This window comes from Gavia stellata, chromosome 5 (genome assembly GCF_030936135.1).
Source record: "Gavia stellata isolate bGavSte3 chromosome 5, bGavSte3.hap2, whole genome shotgun sequence".
Taxonomy (NCBI): Eukaryota; Metazoa; Chordata; class Aves; order Gaviiformes; family Gaviidae; genus Gavia; species Gavia stellata.
The window spans coordinates 12,126,260-12,150,433 of record NC_082598.1 but is presented as its reverse complement, the minus strand read 5'-3'; the positions used below and the strand labels follow the sequence as shown (position 1 = coordinate 12,150,433).

The 24,174-nt window shown below is 37.8% G+C and overlaps 1 protein-coding gene across 1 annotated transcript; it reads left to right on the top strand.

The window, feature by feature from the left end:
* The first annotated feature begins 1,285 nt into the window (after window positions 1–1,285).
* On the top strand, window positions 1,286–20,922 carry TRMT44 (tRNA methyltransferase 44 homolog). The gene is made up of 11 exons (XM_059817948.1): window positions 1,286–1,724; window positions 4,305–4,422; window positions 5,860–6,079; window positions 7,344–7,412; window positions 10,319–10,426; window positions 11,908–11,979; window positions 15,180–15,286; window positions 15,892–16,075; window positions 16,689–17,079; window positions 17,973–18,089; window positions 20,602–20,922. Exons 1-11 carry the CDS (start codon window positions 1,286–1,288, stop codon window positions 20,832–20,834), a joined length of 2,058 nt encoding a protein of 685 aa, XP_059673931.1. The 3' UTR covers window positions 20,835–20,922.
* The last annotated feature ends 3,252 nt before the right edge of the window (window positions 20,923–24,174 follow it).

The window sequence follows — 24,174 nt, the reverse complement described above, 5'->3', positions numbered from 1 at the left end:
CTCAAAACAGAGAAAAATTTACATCAAAATACTGCAGTTAGGACATCTAACTTTATTTACATTGCAAATCAATTCGATTGCTCAAATGAGAAAACTTAAGCGTTCATAAAAAAAGGATCCTGTACTTCAAAAAAATTACAATTTCTCTCTCTGCCTTCACACAATGTTTTAATATAATTTGGTTCCAAGCAAACAGTTTCAAAACTATTTAGGAAACCAAAACAGTCATTTACAGTAGGAAAGTAATAAAGGACTGCCCACAGTGTTAATTTCAGCCTTGCGCTGATAGAACTACTGCAGTTTCACTGAGAAATGCTGAGTTGAAAACCTTTTTGTACGGAAGGTGCTCCTGCTAGTAACTCAGATCCACGACTGGACAACTACGGTATGCAAATCATGACGGCATATTTCAGCTTGCAGTGTATTATCGTGAATTATCTTCCATAATTATGACAGAGCTCAGGCACCCGGCAGCTGTCAAGAATAATGGTACAATGGTATTGTACCCCTATTCTGTCAGAAACACCATTTTTCGGTAATGCAGAACCACTAGAAAATAAAATAAAAAGCTAGCGATGGCAGTTGCCTACAGGAACACAACACCGGAGAGGTTAAAGGCAGGGAAATAAACCACTTCTAAAGAAGTCCTTTGGGGTTTCATCGCACAACCGCTATTTGAACTGCCTAAATTCAGGGCGGGGCCTCGTTTCTGCGCGGAGGAGGAAAAAAAAAAAAAAATTACGTAAGGTACTCCGTTTTACTACATAAACATTCCAAGATTTGTTTCCTTGAAGAGTCGGGCAGCTGGGGGCCTGTCAGGTTGTCAGTCAGCGTCCCGGTTTTGAGTCCGCTTTCAGAAAGGCCTGTCTACGCTGAGGCACCGCAGTCGCTGTCACGACGATACAGACCTTCCTCGAAGAAAAGCCAGGAACACGGTAAAAACCCCCCAGCCCACATCGCTCCTGGGAGCGAACGGCACCCCGTGGTTTTCAGCTGCACTACGGCACCGCAGCAGTTTCTCACCGCGCCCCACACGGCGGCAGGTCCGGCTCCCCGGGGGGGGCTGACAGGAGGCGCTTCCCGCCCGCCCCGGCCGCGGCCCTTGTGCTGTGAGGCGGCACAGCCCGCGGCCGCCTCTCTTAGGGCGTCAAAGCCCCGGCCTGGGGTGAAGGGACGCGGTACCCACCTGCGGCCGCCGCCGTCCCCGCCTCAGGAACTGACGGGAGCAGCCTGCGACGCGCCCCGCCTCCTCCCCCTGGGTGGCGGCGGGAGTGGCGGGGCGGCCATGGGGCTGGTGGGAACGGCGGCTGTGCGGGATGGCGGCGCCGCGCTGCCCCACGGCTTCTGGGCGGCGGTGCGCGTCTGGCTGGAGAAGCCGCAGGTGGCCAACAGGCGGCTGTGCGGCGCCGCCATCGAGGCGGAGGGGATGGTGCCGCTCGGGGAGGGCGGGGAACCGTCTCCCCCTCTGGCCGCCGTGTGGGGAGGCGGGAGCGGCGCGGGGCAGGAGGGGCGAGCGGCGTCTGCCGGGGCTGCGGAGCTGGGCCGGCTCTGGAGGGAGGTCCGCGGAGAACTGCCGGCGGGGCGCGGGAATCTGCCGCCGCCCCTCACGCCATGGGGTGTGCCAGGCCGTCGCTCCGAGCTCCGTGCCGTGCTGAGGACGCTGCTGCCCCGGGGGCGGCCTGGCAGCCCGCCCGCCCCGCCGACGAAGGAGCTGGCGGTCCAAGGTGAGTGGGAGCCCGGCCCCGAGGCGGTGAGGGAGAGCGGGATGCCGGCCGCCGGCCCCAGCTCCTGCGCGGGGGGCGGCGGGAGCGTCCGCCGGAGCCGGAGCGCAGCCTGAGGGGGATGCCGAGTCTGTTGCAGAGCAGTCCCATCCGAGACTGTCTCGCGAATGAGATCAATACCATTTTTTTCCTATTTATGGGAGTGCAGATGGATTTTTGTCCGTATCGTGCGCTTAGATTTTATTTTTATCTTTTACCTTTTTTGGTTTTGTGCTAGGAAGTGTCAGCAGTTGAAATACAGATTACAGAGGTGAAACACCTGTAGGACTCTGTTTTAAACAACCCCCGCTTCAACCTTAGGAAAGCGTAGTAGGGTAGGAGCTAATATGTTATGTGTAAGGTACTGCTGAGATGGGGAGAGCACTTGGAGAAGCCAGGCACCCTGCTCCTGAAGAAGAGGTATAGAAAATGCCTCATCTTTTGTTTTCCTTTAAAAGAAGAGATAAGAAGGGCTGTCATTGTCACGACTCCTGTGCTGAGTAAGCTGCCCACACAAAAACGCTGCTTGTAGTGCAAACCTAATTACGGGCTTGTAAGGAGTGAGGGTAGCCTTTGAAAATGCAGAGTTAATGAAGAAAGTAGGCAGCTGTGGCACCTGCCTGGCCAAGCTGAACTGTTTGTGTCAGCTTTCTTATTGTTTATTATTGCTTAAAAATTAAGTTTGATTATTATTTTTTAATTTTTAGGCGCTTACATAATATGATGATGATAATACGCTGCAGTAAATCCTACTAATGTACAGGAACTTATACAGGGTAGAGGTTGACACCTTTTTAAGATAAATTTTGGATAATTTTTGACAAGAATCAGAATTCTAGACACAATTAAATTTACAGTTCAAAAAGACCTGTAGTCATTTACGGGGGACAGCTGATTTAGGATGCTCTTGTGGTCAATGATTCTTACTCTGATGCCTTCAAAAAAAAAGTATGCATTGCAGTTTTATGATTTTTTTTTTTCTTTTGATGTTAAGAGGAGATATTCCTGAACTACATCTAGAGAGCCTATCTGACAAAAAGCCTAGGACAAGTTTTTTTGGTTTTTAATTAATATGTTTAAAATAAAATAATAAGAATGTTAGAGAGGGAATTGGCTAAGGATAGGCTGAGGTAGCAAGACTTGATGTTTGCTCAACTGCTAATCATTTTTTCCTGTCTCACTCAGAAAATTTTGGAGTCAAATTGAAATTTGATTACTTAGCCAACATAGCATTCTTAGTTTGAAGATTTGCAGTTGTCAGAATATTTCTTTTGATGGTAATTGAAAAAAACATTTTAAAAAATGAGGACTTAATAAGTTACTCTGAAGAAATTTCCCTGGGTAAACAGCAGCTAGAAAGATTTTTGCAACTGGTTTATAAAGTAATAATGCATACATATCATACACCATATGTAATATAGTAAATGCTTTTAGAGTCACTTTTTAGGAAGGATCTAGAGAATAAATTAAGATATTAAGATAAAAAAATCAGTAGCATGCAAGTACTACGTTGTATCATGCCATTCATATTTTGCTGCAGTCTCCTTTCTTTTTATTTGTAAGTTACTTCAGAAGAACACACTCTCCCCTTCTCTCTGTTTTTACTTGTGTAGGAGTTACTTGTGGCACACGCATGATTGATGTTAGAGAATGAAATGTGACAAAAGTTGCAGAATATCTTCTTGAAATATAGTAGAGGTGCTTAAGGGTGTGGCCAGCTGTTTGTCAGCCCATCTCAACTCTTCCAAAATATTTAGTGTTTGGAATCTGTCACTGGACATAAACATTTTATTCTACAGGTGATAGATACCACTGAGATCACTAGTGTGGCTGCTGAACATAATATAATACATGCGCCTTCACCTAAAACCAGGTCTTCTCAGGTAGCTTCCCTTCAGAGTTATAAGATACTAATTTAGGGACAGATAGCATCTTTTTTTTTTTTTTTTCTCCACAGTGCTTAGGCCAGGAGCTCTAATTGGGAAAGCTGCATGTCGCTAAGACTAAAGCATAGTTATGCTTAATTATAATAACAGACTAGATCCTGTGTTTGAACACAGCAAAATTGATAGATACTGATAATACTATTGATTATTTTTTAATATTGCGCTGATTGTTTATCTAATACCAGGATGATATGTAAGTCCCCATTAATATGGAATGTGCTTCCGAGGACTTAGGCTTTACTGTGGGGTAGGGCAAAGCAGCGGCTTTGTGCTAGAAAAATCTCATTGTCTAGCTTTTACTTTATTCAGATGTTTAGGTATAAAGAACATCAATAGTCTTACCGATCAGCCGTAGATATTTTGGAAAACATCATGCAGCAGAATGCGAAATTTTGAGAATTCAAACAGTTCAGTAGTTTCAGATGTCAGCACACTGAGAAACAGATCTGTTCTTAGCATTGTGGTTCTTCCTGCGTTGTCCTAGATCTTGCCTCACTAGTTTGCACTTAAAGTACTAAGGAAACAAAAGTTTATTTTGGTGCTAACCAGGATGGTTTCCACCATGGTATAGTATATAACTATTTACATATCTTTTCAGATTTTTACAATGGAACTGTGACCTTTCTGCCTTTGGAGGAAAACAGTGAAGGAAAATATCAGATTAAAAAGTGCAATATTTATCAAGTTCAACTTACACACATAAAAGATGAGGAATGGTAAGTGCTGGGAGTGAGAGAGGAAGCAAACCCTGAATTATTGCAAGGATCACACCATGTTTTATTATTGGTATCTAGGTGATTTGGTTTTTGTAATTTGATGCTTGATTAGTAAATGGCAGTAGTGGTATAATATTAGTGCATAGTGTTCTGTTAAAAATGAAACATCTACAATACCCAAATCAACACAAAACAGATTTGTTTCAAATTTGAATGTATACATTGACTGTATATGTGTGTGGTCTAGAAAGAATATGCGTTCCTCCTAAATTTTCCTGTTGTTTTCATGAATTTCATGAATTCACTTTTACTAGTTAGTCTTTGGATATATTGCTAAATTAGGTTGTTCATCATATGTGAGTCCTCAGTCATTGTATTAAATGTAGCATGGACTCTCATGTACAGTGTTTGAATTGGCAGATAATGAGCTGTCTAACAAAATTCAAGGGAGACTGTTCCATTATTCAGTAACTTCACTGTCTTATTTTCCTTTTGTTTCTGTGTATTACATGTTTCCTTATTCCCTGGTCTACTTTTACACCTCTGTTTGATCTGCTGAATTTTTTCCACTTAGTCATTCTTTTCTCTTTTTCTGAGGTAGCTGAGATAATGAACTACACTGTATTTATACTAAGTTTTTGTTTTAAAGGTCTGTGTCTATTGTAGTTCCAGTTCCAGAAGATTGGTTTTCAGATGGAATCTCATACCCCAAACTAGCATGGCTTGGAAATGAACTTTTGTCCAAACTGGCTAAATGGTCTGTGGAGCAAAAGCCCAATGAGAAACACCTGTAGGACTCTGTTTTAAACAACCCCCGCTTCAACCTTAGGAAAGCGTAGTAGGGTAGGAGCTAATATGTTATGTGTAAGGTACTGCTGAGATGGGGAGAGCACTTGGAGAAGCCAGGCACCCTGCTCCTGAAGAAGAGGTATAGAAAATGCCTCATCTTTTGTTTTCCTTAAAAAGAAGAGGGCTGTCATTGTCATTGTCACGACTCCTGTGCTGAGTAAGCTGCCCACACAAAAACGCTGCTTGTAGTGCAAACCTAATTACGGGCTTGTAAGGAGTGATGGTAGCCTTTGAAAATGCACAGTTAATGAAAAAAGTAGGCAGCTGTGGCACCTGCCTGGCCAAGCTGGACTGTTTGTGTCAGCTTTCTTATTGTTTATTATTGCTTAAAAATTAAGTTTGATTATTATTTTTTTAATTTCAACAAAATTTTAACAAAATTCAAGGGAGACTGTTCCATTATTCAGTAACTTCACTGTTTTATTTTCCTTTTGTTTCTGTGTATTACATATTTCCTTATTCCCTGGTCTACTTTTACACCTCTGTTTGATCTGCTGAATTTTTTCCACTTAGTCATTCTTTTCTCTTTTTCTGAGGTAGCTGAGATAATGAACTACACTGTATTTATACGAAGTTTTTGTTTTAAAGGTCTGTGTCTATTGTAGTTCCAGTTCCAGAAGATTGGTTTTCAGATGGAATCTCATACCCCAAACTAGCATGGCTTGGAAATGAACTTTTGTCCAAACTGGCTAAATGGTCTGTGGAGCAAAAGCCCAATGAGTTTAAAAGTACACTCTCGCTCATTTCTATAGTAAAATACAGCAAAGTTTATCAAGACCTTAAAGAAAAATACAAAGACATGGTAAAGGTAAGTTTGGCAATAAATGCAGTAATAATATGCTTTCCTATAATTGTTTTTGTTGTTGTTAGTTTATGAAACTGTTGCTTTCACTGAGTATTTTTTTTAATAAAAGAAGCAATTTAATTGAATTTTATGGTTTGGTGTTTTGTTTTTTTTCTGCGTACGTGGAAAACAAACAATTCAGTAAACTGAACTGGAAAAGCAAGATTTGGAGCGAAATTCACACTAAATATCTGGAAGAGTTAAATAATTTCCGGAATGTTTCCCTTCTAATAAGAAGTAAGCAGTAGATCAGTGGATGTAAATACTAAGTCATCCGCACTAGAAGGCATAAATAAAGTACCACCTTCTCCAAAACCTGAAAGAGTCTGGAAACAGCACTGGTTATTAAGCAGGTTAAATTTCCTATTACTCTCTTTAAATTTAGATGCACTATTAATATGTCTTTCTGAGTTAGAGGAGTGGTGGTGTAATACTGTTTTATCCTGGGAATCCTGAAAAATTCCAGTGATCATCTTAAGTGCCCTATGAAATGATACCTATATCCTTATACACCAGATTCTAGCTACAAGCAAAAAAAAATGGTAAATGCTTTTGTAAAACATATTGTGAAAATGCTGAAAGGTTCTACTGTTGATATTTCGGTACTAATGGAAAGATATATTTGAGAGGAAAATTGGACTTGCGGGTAAGGTAATGGCTTAGTCTTTAGCTCTGCAGTAGACTTAGTGTTGGGCATTTTAATTTTTCTTTCAATTCCTCATTTACAAAATAGGAATAATGCTTCCACTTTCTGTCTTTCTACTTCGAAATTTGAGTCTTCATGTTCTGTTGTGCCAGGATAATTCTATGCCTGTTACACTGTGAAAATATATTTACAATTCTCATGTTATCAATGCTGCACATAACAGGAATAATATAAATATTTTTCTTCTGAGGGAGTTAAGCAAAAGGATGCATGCTCTATTGCAGAACAGATGCAGCAGTTTACTTGTTGTGAGCTGCACATATGGACCCATAATGTTCTTGGAAACTTTATCGACTGGATGACAGCAGACATTCTTTATGCCATTATTCTTTTGTGTGACTCACAAAATCAGTCTTTATCTACATTCTTTGTGTGTATTTTTAATGAGGTTAAAATGCAAAATTCATGAAGTGCAGAAACCTACTGAACTGGACGAGTACCCCGATCACTCTTACTGAGCACTTTTTGAAGTAATTTCAGATGGTGTACTAAATATTTTTTCTGTATTTTGTTTTTCTGAAGGTGTGGCCTGAAGTGACAGATCCTGAGAAATTTGTTTATGAAGATGTTGCCATTGCCACTTACTTGCTGGTAGGGAACTGCTTTGCCTAATTATATTCTATAAGGTTAGGAATTATTAGGAAATAGAACCTCCCAAAAGAAAATCAGTATTTTCATTTTATAGTTGTTGCATTCTTTAAAATAGAATGACCTGAAGTTATTACAGGCATAAAAGGCAAAAGGGAGGGGGTAGGAGAAAGGGTGTGGGGTTTTTGCATTTTTGGGGTTGTTCTAGTGTTTTTTGTTTTTTTTGCTTTTGCTCTCATTTAAGCAGAGAGACAAAGTTCTTATTACAGTGTTTTCAAGCATAACTTAAACTGAAAGTGGAATTCATGTCTATAACTATTCAAGTTGTGTTTGTATTCTGATCTTCTTTTGTAGTACTTTCAACAGCATTTCAGGGATTTAGGTACAGTAAGCGATTACAGAAGGTAAACATTTTATAACAGAATTGGAAAAAAATGTAAAGTGACAAAGCAAGGGGAAAATCAGTTGATTGTGTTTTTTATACTGTCCTATACCACAAAAATTAGCACAATAACAATGGAAATTTAGTTTAGAGGTATACTAAAACTTCTTTGTGAAGATAATGATAAAGATTTGCAGTTCTCTGTCACAGGAAGTTTATGACCTACACAGACAAGATGTATTTTTTTTTAAGTGATAAAGCAAAAAGCACTGATGTAGCAGAAAAATAGTGATTAGACGGACAGATTTGGAGATCAGAAGCTATTGTTTTATACATATTTCTATGACTTGTTAATTTTATGCTGAAGGTTTTTCACTGCTTTGCCTTTCCTTGATAAAAGTTCAGCTCAAATCCCATCTTCAAATGCAATAACACTAACTGTAGATGCTACAAATGCAGATAAATGCTTGGTGCAGTTTTCTAAGGCACGTACCTATGTAAGAATCTATGAAAATTCTGCCATGTGCAGTCACTAGAAACTTCAGGTTTTTAAACAGCATCAAAATTTGTCACTATGTAGGCACATCAATATTTTTTGACAGCTATCCAGAGTGCAGTTAAGAGCATGTCTACCTTGAGGTATAAAATAGGTACCTCTTGTGTCTTCTCTAAATCAGTATTTGTAAATAAGTTAGCTCATTTACAGAACTTGTTGAGGACTAATTTATTTTGATAATTGACTGTTTAAAGTTAGAACCCCAGTTTCTTTTCCCATGAAGATTTTTAAAATTGTTTGAGAAAGCCTGATTGACCTAGGCTACTCTCAAAATCTTTATTGTCACATTGGTGTGACAGAACTTTTTGCATCAGAGAAATGGTCATGGTGAAGTGGTCAGATAGTTGGACTGTTGTAGGTCCCTTCCAACTGAACTATTCTATTCTATGATACTGGCTTGTGGAAAGAGCTATATAATAGACTTACCTTTTACCATTTTTACCACCATGATAAAATTATCATGTTGCAAATTAGTTCCTGTCAGTTAGGAATTATAATAGTTGTAGCCATAGGAAAATTCTGTAATAACACTCTTGAAAAAATTTTGCAAATTTTTATGCGCATGAGCGTTAGTTTACAGTGATAATGTGTTTTAGCTGATGTAGCAGTAATTTTCAAAAAGTTAAAGTCATCTAATAACTGGCTTATCTAAATGAAAGCTTAAAGTATGGTATTAATAACCTAACCTCCTTGCAAAATTTTCGGATATCTGTATGATGGTATGTAATACCTCATTATTTAGAAGTATCTTAAACAGGTGGTTAAGAGAAGGTAGGTAGTTGTTAAACTTCTATGGATTTACAGTATCTAGATTGATATGATGGGATGAGGGGGCATCTGACCTCATTTTACTCTGTATTAAAGTCACCTACTGTCTAGGCACATGCCCAAAGAAGTAGCTATTCAGCTTGCATCATGAGAAACTCAGCAGGGGATGGAGGATTGGTGTGATCTGTGTAGGAGGTGATGAGGGATTTCTAGAATACAGCCTGCAGTGCAAAAGTGCAATCATTGTTACATTTAAAAATGTAAACACAGCCTGATAATCCATGAGATTAATCTGCAGCGTCTTTCCCTCTAGCAAAACTGACAAATTAATGAGCAGCAATGTTACAAATATTAATTTTCATAGTTAAATACTCTTGATGATTTTTGTTAGTCATGGTAAAAAATAAGTGTACAGAGTTGACGAATGTGTGCTTTGTAGCTTCTCATTGAAGGAAAAAGAGTATGGCGGTGGTGAAAGAGACTAATCCGTGCCCTGCAGACAAACATCCAATTATTAACTAATTATGAATTACATAACTATGTAAAAGTAACTACTTAGGTACAGAGCAGGGACTAGAATTGGGCTAAAAGCTTTGAGGTCCCTTTAGCTGATGTAGAGTTTGGGGCAGCTGATGGTTGCTAGGTAAGTGACACTTTGTTCAGTAGAAAGTGATGTTACATATACCAATATATAGCCACCTGATTACAAAGAACATTTTGTTTTTTATTTTCAGCTCTGCCACCAATTCTTTCTTTAATACAGTGGATATAAATAGTTCCATGGTGTCACTTGGAGAGACACTGTTGAAGTTTACTTGCTACTTCATGTGCTTCCTCTGTTCATCTCTTGCACCCTTTGTTTTAGCAGCTTATTTTACATTTATGCTCACTGTAGCCCAGGGTTGTATAGCCTTGATTAATTTCAACTTCCAGTGACTCAGAAAGGAGTGGAGGATGTGCTTGGCATTTAGAAAATGATTGATGTTTTGCAAGATAATTCCAGCCCCTCTTCATAAGCAGTTTTAGTGTTTTCTGATGTTTTTTTTCTCCTCTAAAGTTATTTTCTCTTTGAGTACAGTGGATGTCTTCTGTTACATCTGCATTCTCTCCCAGCTTTCTCCTTTCATTTCCGATACCCTTTGCTGCTTTCTTACAGGGAAACTTGAGAGCAGAAGCCTAAAATGTTTTCTTTTCTTGTCTTAGATTCTTTGGGAAGAAGAGAGGAAGGAAAAAGGATTGACCAAGAAACAGTCATTTGTAGATCTTGGATGTGGAAATGGTCTACTGGTTCATATTCTAAACAATGAAGGGGTAAATAGAGTGCTTTTTAAAATAATGATTAAAAATAGATATAGTCAATATTCTTGTTATTCTTTCCATTTATCTGGCATGCAAATAGCCAAAATTCAGTTAATTCATGTCGCTAAAATAGGATTTTGTCACTCTAGTTACCAGGAAAACGTCCCAGCAGAGCTTTAGAAACCTTTCACTTGTTTATCTATTTTTATTACTGCAATTCGTTTCAATTCAAAGCTATTTTTCTGAGGTAAGAAACTGAGAGGGAAAAGAAGAAGCGATGGTGTAATGTAGTTATGCTGTAGACAAAGCAAAAAGGAATAGGGAATCTTAACACAGAGATTCTCTCTCACAAGAGCCTTTAAATGAGATGTTTTTCATGCACTTAATTTTATCGAAGTTGAATTCTGCTTGTCATGGTCTGAAAATGTTTTTAGTTTAAAAACAATCCTGGGATTTCTTAATTGTGAAAATACCTAACAACATACTGTGCTTTTAGGAGTGAAAAAGTGGCAATAGCAGAATTTAGTTTCTTGAGGCATAGTTTCTGAAACAACAACAACAAAAAATGGTTAGTGAGTTTGAACAGAAGCCAGTGAAGTTGGGTCTGTCCGTTTCAGAAAATTGTATTTTCCACTTTTGGGAGAACATGGTAAAATTTGTAGAGGAAAATAATATCTCCTATTATGTCAATAGATGTAATTGGGGGGAAAAAAGTCCCAAGCTCTCCTAACACAAGCTCTCTAGCCATGTGTGGCCAGAAGAATTTGATCTAGTACAAGTTGCTGTTTTCCCTCTAGAGGTTTCTTTTGATACATCGTAAGGTCATCACTGCTGTAGAACTGACAAACATTGACTGTCAAAAAATCATATGTGTCGAGTTTTATGAGACTTTTTCAGTAATTGATTTTGGTTAGTTCTGCACAGGGTTCTTGAAGTTCAAATACTATTACTTATGCATTCCTTATTTCTTGCTCTAGTTTCTAGTCCTATTTCCTCTTCCCATCAGTTCACACAGGGAAGAGTGTGTTTGGACTCCAACAGCCTAATTGACTTCAGTAGTTGAAAGGTGGTTGTCCCAGCAAGAACTGTTTAGAATAGCACTCTTCTCTAAGCCCTGTGGGTGCTATAGTAATACTTGCCTTATGAAAGGTTTCAATATTTTAAAAACAAACAAACAAAAAAGAATATTCTGCTTTTACTGTTGTAGAGATCCAGTTTTTCAAGAGCAGTCTCAATAAGTGTGCCCGGGTAAAATTTCAAACCAGATATATTCTTAACGTTTACTAATCTTTCTCTTCATATTTAGAAGGGAAAGAAGGGATTAAAAGTATTCAGCTTCTGCCTGAAATGGTGAAGCTGTGTTTCATTATGTATCTAAATTCTAGTATGAATGAAATATTTAGTGTTAATATGTACATTTAGTGAGCCTGTTTGACAACTTCTGCTGTAAGTAGTACTTAAAAATTATACTTTTAATTGTTCAAATATTTCAGCATTCAGGTAGAGGAATTGATGTGAGGAGAAGAAAAATATGGGACATGTATGGACCAGAAACTCATTTAGAGGTATTATGCAAATGTATGTCAATCTTACTGATTTGTAACTTTATTCATTTGTTCATTGCTTCAGGTTGTGTTGATGCAAATGTAATCAAACATACTGGGTTGCAGACAGTTGCAAAAGTGATCTGAGAGTTTGGTATGATGCCACCCATACGTCTTGTGGGACTATAAAATTGTAAAGGGGATTATTAGAGCAATGCTCTATCATACTATTGCATATTTGCAACTTACTTATTTTTCAGCTGAGAAGGCTAGTATGATTTCCTACTACATGTACAGACATGCACACCATGAAACAATCTGATTTTACTGGAAGATCAATATTAAGCAGCTTTGTTTGCACCACTGTACCTCATAAAAGATACTAGTATCCAAAGTTGTGAGTGGTTTATTCTTGAAAGTGATTCTGACCTTCTAGTGCTATGTGCTTGTTTGGGGACAAATTGTTGTTGAATCTCAAAGGAGCCAATCCTCTGCTGTACTTGTCATAAGTAATTGCAATAATAGCCTTCAAAAAAAGAACAGGAAAATGAGTCTGAAAAAGGGATTGTATTTCAAGTTCCACATTAGCATTTTTATGAGAACAGGAACAATTCGAGCACAGGAACATCCACTTTAACTCCAGCTGTTCTTGGTCTGATACTTGTTAAAGTGTGATACTGATGAACAATTGCCCTTTGGAGGTGAAGTGTTCCTGGTTTCTTGTTTTCTAGACTCCTAAAATTTCTCACTCCGTTCTGTCAAAAATTGCCCACTTCCAATATATTAAAAGAATTTTCTGTCTGTAGTTACTCTGTAGTAGTTTTGTTTAAAAGTTAATTCAACATATCTTTGAATGCTAACAGCTTACATTAAATTAACAAAAGAGCAGCAGTTCTCACAGATGGGAGGTGGAGCTTTCACAGTCTTCTGCAGCCTTCTCTTTGCCACCCTGCCATTTTGGGTAAAGATTGGCCAAACTGCCAGATTCCTTTGCTGCAGTCTGCAACCAGCTCTTACTGAAAAGCTTCAAGAAACAATCCAAAACATCAAGCCGTGGTGCTCCTTCGTTCCTGTTGTGCTGTATTAAGTCACTTCCGATCATGCCAAATAGCATCTTCTCTTTTCCTTCATGTTATATGTTCCTTTTTCTGCCCCTGTTTCTGTATTGTGGAAATCTTTGAATTTTGTACATTCGTTTCATACTAAGGTCTGGCTGTTTACAATTTCTCAGATTTTTTGACTCATAGGGAAACTTTTGAGCATCAGCTGTCCCAGTCTGCAGTGTGAGGGAACAAAATAGAAAAGGATGTGTTTTATTTGTCTTTTAAAAAAGAAAAAAAAAGTTCATGGAGAACACTTGAAAAAGCCAGACAGAAACAATAAAAATATCCAAAAAATGCATATAAGGAAGGTACTAATTTATGTGGGAAGGAGTTGTATAATGAACAGAAGGGTGAAATGATTTTGCAAGGCTCCTGTAGCCACAGGAGCCACAGAAGGAGAAAGCACCTGCTCACAGCCTTTTGTTACCCTCAAAGCTAATTTTGTTTTCATCTTTACATAAAGCGTGAGGTTTCAGGATGAATATTGCCATCTGTGACATTCAGTGCCAATACTAACAATATAAATGAATGTAACAGGTGGCACTCTGCATCGCCAAACTGCTGTCAGACTGGTGAATACAAATTTGATTATGGGAGACTGTCAAAATGTGGAGCGTGGCACTGATAATTCATGCTATGCCTAAATTGAATGATCAAAACTGAAATGTAACATAGGACTAACTTGTTTAATCAACCATAAGAAAACACTTACCAAACACTTGGTTTAACATCTACTAACTTGCCAAAAAGAAATTTGTTACATACATGATCTAGAAATGTATATACATAACTAAAAATGGTCAGAGATACAGTGTTTAAAATGAACAATAATACACCATACTGATACTTAAAACACCTAACACAGTGCTTTCAGAAGAAAGGAATTGGGGTGTAATAGAGGTAATCTGAGATGTCTGAAATTGCCTATTAAGTATTGTTTTTTTTTAATCCTTATACAGATACTATTCTGCATATACATGTGAAGTTTGAGCTCATAAAACATGCATTTTGTATATAAAATGAGAGTATGGGCATAATTTTCAGGGCTTTTCCTAAAGGTCTGTGGAGATCCAAATTTAAAATTTGTTTTTCAGCTCTGCCCAATAATTATTTTGAGATTCATACACGTTTTTAGAGAAGAGAATGTATATGTAGTTCCCTAGTATTAACATCTTTTAAGTACTTTCTTTGCTGAACTTAGTTTTAGGTAAGAAAGTGTGTGTGTGTGAGAAAGGCACTCTAGAATTTTTAAAATTTTAACCTGTATGAAGAATTCATCCCGTTTGGTGGTTGGTGGTGTTTTGGTTTGGGGTTTTTTTTAAGAATATCAGAATAGGGTATTCATGAGACTAATAACTATTCTGTGAGTCTATATTGTGGTAGGAAGACTTCTGCGCTGATGTCTCCTCAATCCATATATATTGCATTTCCATGAGGTGAAATGCTATCCTAAAGGCCAACAAAGAAGCCTTCTTTCTCTAACCTATTGTTTCTATTTTTGCTCCTGATTTTGCACATATCATAAGGTAGTCTTGACACAACTTGGAAGGGGATGAAATGGCAACATAGACAAGGGAAAGTGTTAGGCTGGATTAGGTTTATTATATACGAATGATAGGGTGTGAAGAGTGGTGTTCTGTATATTAGGATTTGATTTGGGAAGAGTCGGTGAAAGAAGAGAAGATAGTAGCAAAGCTGTGTTCTGATTATTTGCTGTGTGAGTCCTAGGACCGTAAGACATAGCAAATTAAGTAACTTTCTGAAAAATTGAGTCCAGACATACATGCAACACAAGGAGAATGGCAAGAAATCATAATCCAATGTATGATATTTTTTACAAATATTTAGGGTGCCAGATATCTTAATCAGAATTGTTATTCCACTCTGACCACTATTTTGTGGGTAGCTGTTGCTAAACTACATTTTTGTAGCTATAAAATCTACTGCCTGGCAAAAGTGCAGGTTGAGGAAAACATCATTGGTGTCTGTAGTTCTCATTCACCTTGTATTTGTCAGCTTGTATGATTTTATGTTATTGCTTAGCACTTTAAATGCATTTTATTTGTTAACAAAGAAACCTGTAATAAAATTCACTTGATGTATTATTTGGTTTTTTAGGAATCTACAGTCATGCCAGGTGACAGTCATCTCTTTCCAGATACTGACTGGCTTATAGGAAACCATTCAGATGAATTAACACCATGGATACCTGTAATTGCAGCTAGGTATTTGCGGAGGGAGGCGAGTGGGAGGGAAGGAATTAAAAAACAAAACAGAATTACCTATGTGTGCTTGGCGAAAACTGTCACTTTTGCAGCCGCATCTGCTGTCCTTTCAGGACTTGCTGCTTTTGATGCCAGTTGATTATTTTTACAAAATGTTTCTTCCTGTGGAGAAGCACAGATGTAGTATTTACTTTCTCATAGAATTCAGTACAGCATTTTGCTTTGGAAGTTCAAAAACCAAAACTGATTTTTATTCTTTAGATGTGAATCTGTTGTTTTGTTGTTTTTTTTAAATAAAGTTGCTGTTGTTCTGCCTTTCCTTGAACCGTTGTGCTCTTCACAACCAGCTGCAGTGGTTTAGTATCTAGAGATTTAGTCCTGCAACCCAAGTTGGCACAGTAATTTGCTATAGCAAATACTTTGTGAAACAGTATGTTTGATTATGCTAATAGATCTACTGAAAGAGGACCATATAAATATTATTTCATGAAGCTCTGTCACTTAATAAAAATTTCCATTATCGCTTGTATCTGATGGGTTATTTGTTAAATTTGTGTGTTCTTTGAAATAATTTTCCATTCAGCAGTTTGTTATCCTTTTTGTAGGTCTTCCTATTTGTGTTGCTACTTTGTGCTGCCATGTTGCTTCTTCGATTTCCATGGAAAATACAGCCGAAGACAAAGCAAGAAAACTCAGTACAGAGAGTATCTTGATTTTGTTTCCCAAGTGGGATTTGTATGCGGCTTTCACGTGGAGGAAGATTGCCTTAGAATTCCATCAACAAAAAGGGTAATTTTGGACTGTGTAGGACTTTTGTCCTGTTTTTTTTTTTTTAAGCTGCTAGCTGTCTGAAGCATATGGATGTTTGTTTATTATTGTTGTAAGATCAGACTACAGTCAGTTGCATTACTTGAGACAGTGTGCTCTGAAGAGAGACTAAATATACTCATGGTTTTCTTGGGTAATCTGCTCTCACTGTCATATGTACAATCCTAAAGACAAGAAAGAATGCAAGGTTTTGTGGTTATTTTGCCTTAATTTTTCCAGCTGCTTATGTTGCTTATTTGTACTTAATTTTGCTTGTTTTCATGTCCCATGAAATTCGAAGTGAAATCTTGTCAGAGTAGGAAGAGGTGTCCAGCTTTAATTTTGTAAATAATCTGAGGCTCGGGAACAATCTTTTTGTTCTGTGCTTGTATGGCATGATGGATTATGGTTCAATTATTACCAATATTTGAAAACTAAAATCAAAAACCCCTGAGATGTTAATGAGCATTGAGTTTGAATGGATATCTCCTGTAGGTAGATTTAGAAGCCTGCATAAGACGTGTGCAGGTTGGGGGGCTGTGTATAAGTATGGGACTCTGTATAAATAGCGACTTACCTGTTTCTACTAAAATAGGTGTGCCTTATTGGAAAAAATAGGACCTATCCACCTACGGAACATGCTCTGATTGACAAGCAGATAACACAGTATATTAATAATCGTCAGACCTGTGCTGTGGTCATGTGTGACAGAAGAGTTGGATTTAATCATAAAGATCACTCTGATGGTCTGTGCAAAGAAGCAGGCTCAGAACTTCCTGACAGTGAAACTGATACTGCTGGTACAATTTGGATGCCTGGATTTCAACCCAGAGAAAAAGTTGAACAAATCAGAAATTGTGCTTCCCTTCCTCGGGATTTTGTAGATGATGTGGTTCTCAGTGTGGCAAACTTGCTGTTAAATGCAACCCCCCAAAAATCATGTTCTAATATGCATGGTGGAAATATGAATACCTGGAATCGAGGAGGTGAGATTGTCTTTCCTTTATATTATCTTTTGCTTTTGCTGGTGGAGGATGTCTTTTCCAATGAACTTACATGTTTGTAAATTTAGTAAGTGAAACAGATTTTGGGAAATACCAAGAACAGTACAGTAGCAATCAAAGCTTTTTTTTCCCCAGTACATTTTATTGCATACTGGGATGCAAATAAAGCATATAAGAATATTTTGAAATTGATGTGGGGTTTTTTCCCTCTACACTTAAATACTAGGACAGAAGCAATTTTTATTAAAAAAACCAAACCAAACCCAGAACCCCTCCCTATTTATCAAAACAGAACACTCTGCATCTATTTGGGGAGAATATTAAGGGGTTTTTTTGGATAGTCACATAATAATTAGCTGTAATTCTGTAAGAAGTGCTTTGAAGTGCCATTTGGTTATGACATGATTAGGGATTTTTAGTTTAGTCTTCGGAAGAAAAAGAATAGAAATTGCTGTTAATCTTGTAAGCATTCAGATAGTTCTCAGTACTACCATCTTTCCATTTTCCTCCATCCATTTTTATTATTGACTCACAGTAGTTTGTTATGTTACTGTTACAGGAGATCCTTTGAGTCATTTTCTCTTCTAGCTACATGTGTGTAAACAGTGCTTATCGCAATGAGGGTTATATGCTACTGTAAAAAAAGCAGGGAAAATAAGAAATGTGTCTTACTGTGGAAATTCTGAAAGCTGCTATTTTACAGACAATATACATATAAAATATATATCATGCATGATACTGGGAGTACAAAGTTGCTGCAGTACTGGTAGATAATTCATAGATTCTGCTCATGATCATTAACTTACATAGAAGTTAAATTTTCTTAGTATTTTGTATATATACATTTTTAATAGCTACACCATTATTTATTGCAGAAAGCCTTTCCTTGAAAGAAGTAGCAGAACGCTTGAATAAAGAGACTTTAAAAAGGCTAAAGAGTGAATATGGAGGCCTGCAGACACTACTCAAGAACAATCATCAAGTGTTTGAAGGTAAAGAAGGAGTTTTGGTTTTTGTTTTGTTTTTCTTTAGTCACCTATTTTATCTCCTCTCTATGCAGTTAAACTCAACTGAAAAATTACTATGGTGGTGGGGTTTTTAACTGCTTTTTATACCTTTGTGGAAAACTGAATATTCTTTATGTGCCCATTGCTCCAAGATACTGTTAGTAAAACTCTTTTGAATGAGATTGGTAAGGCATCTATCAGCAAAGTGTTTTCTAGACTGACTGTATCTGAAAAGGCCACCCTTTAGTTGAAGTGGCTAATTTGATGCTATTTTTTGACTTGGAGAATTTTTATTTTTCCTATAAAGTCTTGATGATTTTGGGGCCATCAAATGCAGAGCAAGTTCACTAAAGCATTTAACTGAGACTTAGTTTGGCCTTACCAAGCCCCACAGTATAAATGCTGACACAAAATAAAACTGATCTCCATAAGAACCTGTAACTATGAAGCTTGATGTGTTTATATAGCCTGTGGTAGCGTGGCAGAAAGAACTCAGCAGCAAGTCTCTCTGATTTGCTGGGTTTGTTGATAGCTGTTTTTTGTTGGGGTTTTTTTTCCTGCTGTAATGCATTGGTTGTGGTTTTTTGTCGTTGATTTTTTGGTTTTGGGTTTTTTTGTCAGTGTGGAGTTTTGCAAAAGTAAGGTCTAGCTTTCCAGTAATACAAGATCTTCAAGGTTTTATCAGTATTAAGGCTGCTTCAAATTTGGAAGTGTGTTGACTTCTTGTGTCCCAACAGTTCTACATCAGCTGTAAAATGTTGGTCAATTAATCCATAGCAAATAATCCTGAGTATGCAACCTAGTTGCTGCCAGTGGTTAACTTAGACAAGTTTAGCATCCACTAAGGATTTCTGTACACTTGGCAATTATAAAATGTAAAGCCATACTGAAATCATTTTGAATTACCATCCATTGAAAAAAGTTGGTCATACTGCATTCATTATGTGTCTGAATTAGATTCCCTGTCATTAGGGATAGGTGGAATAGATTACAACCTGTTACATAGAATGAGCATTTTAATTTGGCATGGATGCTGTCTGCATATTACCTTTGAAGAAAGACTAGGATTGAGGCCAGATCTTTCTCAGTAATTTACATTACATGGAAACTCCCTGGAGCTTCAGTAGAGACCATTTGATTCTTTCCTTCAGTAGCATGTCACCATAACAAGGGACTTTTATCAGCGAGTGGTCTGGAAGGACATTGCTCATGCCAAAGAGGACAGAGAAGAACATGGCTACAGCTCTTTTGTTATCTTTACTGAAGTGTTTTAATGACATGAAAAACAGATGGATGCACACACACGCACAAAAAAGAAGGGGCTTAGAGTAACTGGTCTGTGGCAGTTTCTTTTGATCAGGCATCTTGTCCATTACAGGAATGATTTTCTAGGAAAAAAAAAAAATGCTTGTTCGTAAATAGCACTATATCTGCTCATTTTTCTTCATCTTTTGAGAGAGATTTTAAAGCTCTGCTGAACTTGCTTCTGGATTGGCTTTGTATGTGTTCAGATCTGCTTGTGTATCACAAGGAAACCTGGAGGGATGAATTCATCCAAGCCTGAATGTGTGATATTAAGCTTTCACTGGACTCGTTACCTTTTGAATAGTGATTATCAGAATGCAGAATGGTATCAGTTAACTATGCCAAGCTACAAGTGTGTGATATGGAAGGTATGATTGAGGCAGAATATGAAAATAGAGCATGGCAACTTAGAAGTGGAAGATTCTTCCTTCCTCATTTTCACTGTTGTTTTTAATCTACATTTTTTCTTTCTCTCTTACTAACTTCCTTTTATTCTGTTTTGTTTACGCATTTAAGGAGTTAACAGAGGTTCACAAATGTGTGTGTGTGCAGTTTATGGTCCTAACACAGCAAACGAATTTAAAAAAAACCATAAACTGCCGAATATTTATTAACCAATGATAATTCACTGTTGATTCATATGAAGCATTAGACTTGTCATCTCTTTGGTGCATTGTATTTTTGGGTCAGTGAATCATTGTCGTTGCAAGAGCATTTCTCTGTAGTGAAAGTGGTAGGAGACTTTTACTAGATTTTTGCTGAAAATCACATTTTAAATGTGGAGTAGTCAACTTTTGAACATGGAAAGGATTACAATTCTTGAAGTTGAAACTTCTTTGTCAGGACTTGCAATCTAAATTCTAAGGTTTTTAGTCTAGATGATCCTAACTGCTATATTTAAAACAAACCAACCTCTACAAAGATGACACAAAGGTCCCTCAAACTATTTGGTATCACAGTAGAACATCTCACAGGGAAATCAATCAATTCTTCTTTAGACAGTGTCTATATTATCTCGGTTTGTTGTGCACTTTCTATTTCTGTACAAATGGTACATTTGGTTTTGCCCGAGTGATCCATTTGTAGAATATGTATTTTATTCACAGAATGTCACCATGCATTTTTTCCAGTATAATTCCTGTGGCTGTTTATTAACAGCTGCATTTGTGTTTGTTTTTTTTTTAAATCCTAGTTCTAAACGGGCGAGTTCATATTCGTGACTGGAGAAAAGAGAAACCATCAAGGAAAACTAAGCCTGAAGTGAAACGACGCCTTTCAGCTGAAGCATTTAAAACACGTCTCTGTTGGTTTTTCATTCATCATCCTGATGGTTGTTCTTTGCCTTCTGAATCCTGCCCATATGCTCATGGGACTGAGGAGCTAAGGCAGTCTCAGATTATTAAAAAGAAAAAACATATACAGTAATAAAATGCTGCCACTTATGTTTAAGCTTGTGTACATAACTGAATCTGTGATTTACTTTGGGACTGCCTAGTGTATGAAGATCTATTTTCCCCCATTCCTATGCATCTTATTTTCTAGTTGGTTTGCAAGTTCTCCTGTATTTTTAATTCTTTGATTTTTTTTTTTTGTATTAACATGGAAAAGGTATAGTAAAGAATGTATATAATTTTGGTTTTTGTCGTGGCTTGTCTAACATGCATTTGTATAAGTAGAAAAGTTTAAAAACTTAAATTCCTAGGACACTCTTCATGATCTTCAGTCAGATCAAATGTACGTGATGCAGCATTTTCAAACGCTGAAAATCAGCTGTTTTGTTCCAAATTTTCCAGGAGGATTTATGGTTTCTTATGACTCATGGCAGCTCTTGGGAGTCAGAAACTGGAGAGGTTTCACTTTTTCCTGACCTGACAGCTTCCTCTCCATGTTACTATGGAGTAATACTACATATTATCCTTCCTTTCTTGGTCAGACCTAGTCCTCCTTTCCTTTTCACACTAAATGAATGTTTTCGATTCAAAATGAGTGTTGGTTTGAAGAATAACTTTCTGCGAATTATTGTGGAAGTCTTCACATGTAGGTGTAGGTTTTTAAGTTGCTGCAGGCCATGCTGTCCTTTTCCTCTTTTTTAAAGAGTAACGGTAGAAAATGTATTTAATAGTGTTGGAATGGTAGGGTTTCTGCTTATCAGACAACAAAGGAATGTCTTAGCACCTTTAGCAGGTTACAATTTTCTTTGGTAGATTATTATTTTCTTTAAAAGATTTAACTTAGCAGAAATCCTAGTTATTACTCAAAGACAGTCATTGAACTTGTATCATAATTCATATCTTTCAATTGCTAAGTACTTGTAAAGTTCAGTGTCTGCTGTACAAGCTCTGAGACAAGGAATCGTGTTGGTTCTGGCCTAGCTTGTATACTGATAGTGTGGAAGCTCTGCACTGATCTGCTCAGACAAGACTTTAATTCCAAATCCTGCTGAAGAAAGGGCATGATTTAATAAATAAATAAAGAAAGAAATAAAAGGATATGTAACTAAAGAAGAAATGTGGAGGGGAGATCAATGACATAGAAACTGATTGCAGGACAATGAGGTCTAGGGCTAAGAGTGAATAAGCCATGTGAGAACTCTGCTTAGGGAATCTGAAGAACAAAGAAAGGAAGTAATTGAAGACAAAGCAGAGGAAAACTGAAAGATGACACTGAAAACATTTTTCAAAACAGTTCCAAAGCCACTTCTCTCACACCCTAACTTTAAGCCAACAGGTTGCAGTCCATTGCATGCAGAAGGAGCAGGCTCTAAATCTGCTGACAGCGTGGGAGCAAAGAACTGACTGAAGTGTTATATGTTCCCCCTTCTCCCATTACGTTCTCTTCTGATGCTGGAAGAAGCATCTCTTGTTAGATAACAATGACCCTGATCGTCGCAGCAGCGCCTTACTTATGGATTACATACCACATTATCCAATATGCCATATAGTACAGCTACCTTGCCTACCTCTGCTGGGAGCTGTGGTGGGCTCTGAGCCTTCCCTCGTGGCTCTGGTCTGCAGCGCTGTATAGCGCATCCTGAATTTAGCACTAATCAGTGCTGTGTTACAGTCATTACAAAACTGACACATTTTAAAAGGAAGACGTACCCTCAGGAGCATCATGTTCTAAGGGGCAAGTTGGATGTAGTTCAGTTAAGGTTACTGGACTAAGGGAAAGAATAGTATAAGCCAGGTAAACTGCAACTCCTATGAAGCAGGGCAGCACAGTAAGGGAATGCAGTTGATAGTGTAGTTACTGTTGTAAGAATCTCGGAAAAGTATTTAACTTACTGAGGGGACAAGAGTTGTCCATGGCTTTTCTCAAGCCATGGAATTGTATAAACTTCTATGTAATCAAGCGATGATGTTGCTTTAGTTAGCCTTTGGTTACGTGCAGCGTAAGAAGAGTTCCCCAAGATGCTTATTGACTGTGGTAAACATATGTTTACGAGGAGGAGGCCCCTGTAAAATTAAGTTCATGCTATCTCCAGATGGAGATTGCTTCCAGATGGTGCAAAGAGCAAAAACAGACTTTCAATTCTTTTCCAGTCATTGGTGTCTTCCCTAGTGATTCACCTTGGGGTAGGATGTGTTTGATGTGAAACAGGTGATTTCCTGAGTTAGAGTTCACCTGTGGAGCCCCTCAGATGGGCTTGCAGGAAGTCAGGGTTAAGAAGCTGGAGGAAGGTTGGTAGTATTTTGGTTTGGGGTTGGTTTTTTTGTTCCTTCTTTCCAATCAATCAGGAATGAAATACCTGCTTGACTCACTGAAGTCACAAGTGTGCACGTGATAGGACTAGTGAATTAGTTTTAAAACTTACCTTATTTATTATTTGTGCAATGCTCTGATAACTAGCATAGCACACTATTACTGTAGTACACTGCCTCCTTTGTATAGACTGTTTCTGAACTCACCAGCATGCAGATCTGTCACAGATGCATGATGGCTCTTCCCCTTCCTGTTTGGCATCACTGCAGGTGGCAAGCCAGCCAGCAAATCTCCTGTCGTTACAGAAACTTCCCTGTTGTTTGAAGAGGTGCTAAGAGAACATTTTTGCATCCAAATGCCAGCCTTATATAATTCTGCATTTCAATGTGATGGTAACTGCTGAAGGTGTAAAATAGCTCTACTTTATCTAAATTCTGTATCTTATTGCTTTCTCTGTGATCCACAGTCTTAAAATGACATTAATAACAATATTCAGGTTTCGCAATGGATGAAGTACTATACAGAGTAAGACTCAGTTTCGCTCTTGATAAAAATCTCCTCTTCCACAAGGGATTCAAGCATAAAGTCTCAATCGTCCAGGTGACACTGTCATTTTAATCCTTGGTTTATTAGCATCACTACCCATTAGTTAATTTGGCTTTATATGAAGCATATTTTATAGAGGGAGAATACTAGCTGTTGTAGATACCTCCCAAGAGTGAGAACATAAAGAGAAGTTAGATGTGAGATTGCAGTCAGAAATGCTGGGATCTGGAGATTTTGTATTTCCATCGGTAGATGAGCTACAGTTTCATTAAGTCTATAGAAATAGTCTAAATTAAATAAGATAAAAAAAATAATCTGTGTTTACATTCTCCCTTAAACCTCAGTAAAAGACTGAATTTTAGTTTTTCATCAGATCCCTGAAACTGAAAAAAAATCACGGGACAATATTTTTACTTATGGAATATCTATATGTAGCTTCATGGCACATTTGGCACATATGGCTTTCTGGCACATTTCAAACCAGGAAAATTTTCTGTGATTTATCATTTAGATTGTC

What these genes read in the sequence shown, in the direction of transcription:
- TRMT44 (XM_059817948.1), top strand. Translation starts at nt 1,286, where the DNA reads ATGGGGCTGGTGGGAACGGCGGCTGTGCGGGATGGCGGCGCCGCGCTG. An exon ending in GAAGGAGCTGGCGGTCCAAG is followed by an intron (nt 1,725 to 4,304) that starts GTGAGTGGGAGC and finishes ATATCTTTTCAG; the next exon opens with ATTTTTACAATGGAACTGTG. An exon ending in ATATTCTAAACAATGAAGGG is followed by an intron (nt 10,427 to 11,907) that starts GTAAATAGAGTG and finishes CAAATATTTCAG; the next exon opens with CATTCAGGTAGAGGAATTGA.